The 6451-nt window shown below is 38.6% G+C and overlaps 1 protein-coding gene across 5 annotated transcripts in view; it reads right to left on the bottom strand.

The window, feature by feature from the left end:
• The window catches only part of Ralgapa1 (Ral GTPase activating protein catalytic alpha subunit 1), a 211135-nt gene that overhangs the window by 141769 nt on the left and 62915 nt on the right, over window positions 1-6451 (bottom strand). For all 5 annotated transcript variants that reach the window (XM_028782695.1, XM_028782721.1, XM_028782713.1 and 2 more), the window contains exon 12: window positions 6074-6208. In XM_028782695.1, the coding sequence (XP_028638528.1) occupies window positions 6074-6208 (135 nt within the window). The remainder of the gene's footprint in view (window positions 1-6073; window positions 6209-6451) is intronic.

The following is a 6451-nucleotide window of genomic DNA, read 5'->3' as shown; positions in this document are numbered from 1 at the left end:
CTCTCTCTCTCTCTCTCTCTCTCTCTCTCTCTCTCTCTCTCTCTCTCACACACACACACACACACACACACAGACACACACACACACAGAGTAAGACAGAGATAAACACTGATCACTGGGTGATCAAGAGTAAATTTAAAATCACCATGGATTAGTTAATACTCATAGTTCTACTACTGTTTAGAATCTGGTATTTAAGGTCGCTAACACTCAAATACTTTTATATACGGTTCCATATATAAAAACAGCATTTCTAAGGTACGAACTTTCTAAGCATAACCACGGACAACAGAAAGTACAAAAAGCTTACAGTAAAAGAAAACAAGTAAATCAGGAAAAAATTAAGTTGTAGAGTTTATTTATTTTTATCTGTGTCCATCTGTTCTTGTAATAACCGCCTACATAAATGTAACTTAAGAGAATCCATTAGTGTATATCATTAAACTTTACCACTTACTCATTGTAAGTGGTGATTCCCTTTTGAATGCTGCTATAAAGACAATTATAGTGCAACAGCTATCAATAACACTTGGCTTTGCTTCATTTCTGTTATGTTTTGTTTTCCTTTTTAGATAGGATCTTATATAGATACGGCTGGACTCAAATTTACCATGTACTCAAGGCTAATCTCAGACAAACGAGACGATCTGAACATCCCGTCTATAAATTCTGTCCATTGTTGTTTCTATTCACACCTGCTCTCTTCTAGAAGGACTATGTTGCCACCTGCAATGTACAGTCATTTGGGAAAAAAATAAGAGTGAAAAGAACAGATTCTGGAAGCCTAGCAGGCATAAACCAACAGCAAGACAAAGGAATAGGTAAGCATTAGGAATAAAATGAAACGAAATGAGGTAGAACAGATTATTTTTAAAAGGATAATTCAGTGAATTATTGCATGACAATAAGTTTAACTGAAATGAAATGTGGTAGTTTGAATTAAAACGGACCCTTTAGGTCCACAAGGAGTGGTACCAATAGGAGGCATAGCCTTGTTGGAGGATGTGTCACTATCTTTTCTCAGTGCCTGCAGATCCAGATGTAGAACTCTCAGCTCCTTCTCCAGCACACTACCTGGTTTCCCACCATGATGAACTAACTAAACCTCTGAAACTGTAAGCCAGCCTCAAAAGTTTTCCTTTGTAAGAGTTGCTGTGGTCATGGTGTCTGTTCACAGCAATAGAAACCCTAAGACAAAAACTGGTACCAGGGACTTTGGATACTGACCATGATTTTGTTTGAAGGAATGTGGACTTAGGCACTTTGGATGGGAAAAGCAATTGAATGCTTTAAGCACAGCTTAATGGGCCATACTAGTAGGGATGTAGAAAACAATGGTACTGCAGGTAATTTGAACCGTTGGGGACCAGCTCAAGAGGTCTCAGAAGAATGTTAGTATGTGGTCGAGAGATTGCTCTTCTGATATTTTGGTGAAGAATATAGGTGCTTTCTGCCTTTGTCCAGAAAATGTGTCTGGTACTAAATTGAAGAGTTTAGGATTAGCTGCATTGGCAGAGAAAATTTCAAAAAACTTAGTATTGACTCTGCTATGTAGTTATTAGTGTTTATTCTTATGAAAATCTATAATGAAAAGGAGCAATCTGAGCATGAAAAAAATACAAAATGTACATTTCAAGGAGAAAAAGGTACCAGGAAGACAAATGGAGATAAACAGATTAAAGAAAACCGTGATGTTAAACGGGAATAAAGGGAGTCGTGACCTCAGGGCAAGATCCTAGCCAGCTAAACTTCCAACTTGTGAAAAAGAATTTTAAAAAAGCTTAGAGCTAGTGTAGTGGTGTAGACTTTTAATCCCAGCCCTATAGAGGTAGGCAGATCTCTGAGTTTGAGACCAGCCTGGTCTACAAAGTGAGTCCAAGACAGCCATGCTTACACAATAAAGGAAACCATCAAAACCATAAAGGTGGTGAAGATATATTCTAGGTCCAGCAAACAGTAGAATTTAGCAGCTTTGGCCATGTGGCTCTGGTTTTAGAGTCAAGGACAGAAGAAAAGGATTATGAAATCTCCCTCCACAGCTAAGGAATGCTGCTGAGGCCAGGCATGGGGCAGGGTGTCCCTGCATGTAACCCCAGAGAAGCCACTGTGTGAAGCTGGGAAGGTGAGATATGGATTCCCTTGAGACTCCAAGATTGTTAGGAGATGCCAGAGCCATGAGATACCTGTTGAGGAGAGCTGCTAACAGGGAGGGGACCAGCCAATGAGAGAAGAGTGCTGCAGTCAACAGAGCTGAAAGGAGTTGGAGATCTAAGAGTGTTTTGACATCAGATAGAGATTCAGAACTTGGAGTTTGCCCAGTGGGTTTTTGGTCTTGCTTTGGTCCAGGATTTTCTCATTATGCTCCTTTTCCACCCTTTTGGAATGATAATGTATATCCTGGGCCATTATATGTTGGAAATATGTGATCTGCTTTTTTGATTTTTATAGGAAATTGCAGTTAAGAGATTGCATAATCTCAGAAGAGACTCTGAACTTTGGATTTTTAAAGTGTTGATACTGTAATGGACTGTAGGGACTTTTGAAGCTGGACTAAATGCGTTTTGCATTATGATATGGCTCCAACCCTAGGGGCTACAGAATAAAAAACGATGGATTAAATAAAACGGTCCCTATAGTCCACAGGAAATGGCATTAGGAGGTGTGGCCTTGTTGGAGCAGGCATGGTGCTTTTGAAGGAAGTGTATCTCTTCCTTCCGGCTGCCTGGGGATCAAGATGTAGAGCTCTCGGCTCCTCTCCAGCACCACGCCTGTCTGCACGCTGCCATGCTTCCCCCCATGATGATGATGATGGACTGAACCTCTGAAACTTCAAGCCAGCCCCAATGAAATGCTTTCCTTTATAAGAGTTGTCATGGTCATGGTGTCTCTTCACAGCAACAGAAACCCTAACTAAGACATAGACTATTTTAGAAAAAAACACAAGTTGCCAAAACTAACTTAAGAAAATTTAAAGGACGCATATATGAAGAGCACAAAAGAAACTAAGCTAGGAATGCAGGCCTCTCTGATCCATCCCCAAACTGCAAACAGGTCTAGAAAATCAGCTCTGAGCAGTCTTACTCCTCCTTCATGGGAGATGATTCTTATCTTTGTTCAGAGGCAAAGGAGGAACAAAACCACCCTATTTACTAAATAAGAACATCATATTGTTAATAAAAACTACATTTTATTTTTTTTATTTTTGGTTTTTCGAGACAGGGTTTCTCTGTGTAGCCCTGGCTGTCCTGGAACTCACTCTGTAGACTAGGCTGGCCTCGAACTCAGAAATCCTCCTGCCTCTGCCTCCCAAGTGCTGGGATTAAAGGCGTGTGCCACCACCGCCCGGTCAAACTACATTTTAAAGAACTAAATAAAAAGCTAATATCCTTTGTGGACATAACAGATTAAAATCTTAAAATATTAACAATCCAAACAAAACAAAATACATTATTGTACTATGAAGTAGAGTTTACTCCAGAAATGTAAGGATGCCTTAATGTAGAAAAATCTAGTACTATAACTTCTATCAATAAATTAAAATAGAAAATAAAAGTATCTTTGTTTCAATATACACAGGAAAAGAATTTGGCATTTAACTTATTACTTAAAAAAAAGTTAAACTAAGAAAAAAATAGAAAATACCATAATCTAAAACGAAGCATTTACACAAAGTTTCACAAATGTATGTACACAGCAAGAGCCCTTAAGAAGCACCAACACAAGACGAGAATAAATGGTGTGCTCTTTCCTGGAAGAAGAGGCATGAATCTGAAAGAGCACCGATGAGCATATAGAAAGGTTTGGAAGGAGGAGAGGAAAATGGAAAATGATGCAACTATATTATAATCTCAAACAACAAAAAAACACCACTTTTTAAAAGATAAGAACAAAGGTGCTTCCCATCACCTCAATGTCCTGGGAGTCCAATAAGCACAAAAGGAGTGGGGGTAAAAACCGAGTTATATAGCAGTCTGAGAGAAATATTCAGACAAGTAAAAGAAAGCAAGTTCAAAGGTCATAAGGTAAGAGCTTGCCTTGTTTGAGGAATAATAAGTATAGAATGAAGTGAGTCAGAGGGAAAGCAATGGGAGATTTTGTTTAAAAGAAGAGAAAGGAAGAAAGAAAGAAAGAAAGAAAAAGAAAGAAAGAAAGAAAGAAAGAAAGGAAGAAAGAAAGAAGCAAGCCAAGGCATGGAGAACAGAATTCTTCCCATTATCATCCCACCATAAAGCACAGTTTTTAAAAAATAGGAAACAAGGATGAATATATATAATATATATAACAAATCCAGGCTGGAGAGACTGCTCAGTGGTTAAGAGCACTGACTGCTCTTCCAGAGATCCTGAGTTCAATTCCCAGCAACCACATGGTAGCTCACAACCATCTATATAACAAATCCAAACTTTTTAAAAGAGAATTAAGAGATGTTAAATGGCCTAACTTTACCATCCTTATTTTTGCAACTACCCTGTCCCAGGGAGCGCAGCACTCTCAAGAGCAATGATGCAAAGCTTGTAACCGTAACAGAGAACTGATCATGAAAAGCCACAAGAAGGAGTTCAACAGAGCAGCATATGATCTGACTTATGTGTACAGAGTCCTGCTGCCCAACACTGAGAACATATTAGGAGTTAAGAGAAAAAAACCGACTAAGAGTTTGGTGTGAAGGTTTAGTGTGAAGGCTCTGAGTACTAAGTTGTAGAAGAGTCTATAGAGTCTCAAGATAGAGCCAAGGAATTCATAATATACGAGAGACAAGAAACAATATACCTGGGAAATTAGAAAATAGAGAAGCCATGAAATGATACACAGAATCCTGGTCTATATATGGAGACTCTGCCTCCAAAAACTAAAACCAAACAAACAAATGAAAGACTTCGTTTTAGATTTTAAAAGATAGAGGTTAAAAGTAACTTTGACAAGGAAACAGAATGAAAAAGAGCACAGGCAGGAGGCTGAAGTAGCATTGTCTGTGGTCTGGGATTCTGTCTCAAGCACCATAAACAGAAAAGCAGAGAAGGAAGGGTAAGGAAAAGGAGAAAAGAATTGTAAGAAACTCCTGCATATCCTTTAAAGGACCAGCAGTCACAGAGTGGTAGAAAGGCAAACTGCAGCACACAGCAATTCAAATGGGACACACAGATGGAGACTCAGGGGTGTTTGCAAATTCCTTCTGTCCATCCCCCCCATGACATGAGTTATCAGACTGTACTTTTTCACTGTCTACAAAGGATGTGAAATGTTTTTAAAACTTTTGAGGCCAGTGCCATGGTTTGGACAGTAAAGACCCTTGATGTCAAGCCCGATGACTCAAGTAGGAGAGAAAACACTCTGACAAGTTGTCTTCTAACCTCCATGTGACAAGCACATACCCGCTCCCCCATATACACACTAAATGTACAAACAAAATCAAGTATATTTTTCTAATATTTTCCTTTGTAAGTCTTGAATTTGAGCATCTTTTCTGATCTGAACTAACTGCAATATTTCAGTATATATTTTATGAAAACAAATGTGGTATAACTGCATCAAACAGATGTGTGAATACACATATATATGAATTTATTATATATAAATTTGAGCATCTGTTCTCATGTGTAAAGTAACTGCAATGCTTGTCATTGTAGTTTCATAAAATGTACTTTATGACAAACAAATGTGGTATAGTGACAACTTACAGATGTGAGTAGTAAACATATACACACACACATATGCACACACACACACACATATGCACACAGACACACACACACACACACACACACACATGGATTTAGTATATATGGAATCTCAAAGTATGGGCATTTGAAATATTTGATGAATACACACACACACATATGCACACACACACACACACACACACACAACACACAACACACACACACATTTAGTATATATGGAATCCCAAAGTATGGGCATTTGAAATAGTTGATGACTATTTTTGTTTTTTAAAGCTAAAGGGCTAGCTATGTAGCACACTGGTAGAGAACTTGCCTAGCACGCCATAAGGCCCTGGGTTCAATCCCAGGAACTATAAACACATACACAAATAAGTAAGTATAAAGCCGCCTACCTGCAAAACAGCCTGAGTACCAGCTTGAATATTTTGTTCTGTGGCTTCTTCAGAGACATGAAAAGCTTCTTGATAGGAACCGTTTTTTGTCCAGCTAGAAGTTCGAACATGTTCAGAAATACTGGTCCCATTTTCCTGAAGCAAAATACCAAGTTTTCATATTTCATCAATGAGAATGCTGCAATGAGTCAGTAAACATAAAGGGTCTCTAAGATTATTAGACCACAGTAGTAAACTGTTTCTTTCCCTCAAAAGATTGTTTTAGGGGCCTGGAAAGATGACTCAGTGGTTAAGAGCACCTGCTGCTCTTCAGAGACCTGAGTTCAGTCCCTAGCATCCACATTGGCTGGCTTACAATCGTCTGTAACTCCAGTTCCA

This window comes from Grammomys surdaster, unplaced genomic scaffold (genome assembly GCF_004785775.1).
Source record: "Grammomys surdaster isolate TR1022 unplaced genomic scaffold, NIH_TR_1.0 98, whole genome shotgun sequence".
Taxonomy (NCBI): domain Eukaryota; kingdom Metazoa; phylum Chordata; class Mammalia; order Rodentia; family Muridae; genus Grammomys; species Grammomys surdaster.
The sequence above is the reverse complement of the archived record's forward strand: the minus strand, read 5'-3'. Positions and strand labels throughout refer to the sequence as shown.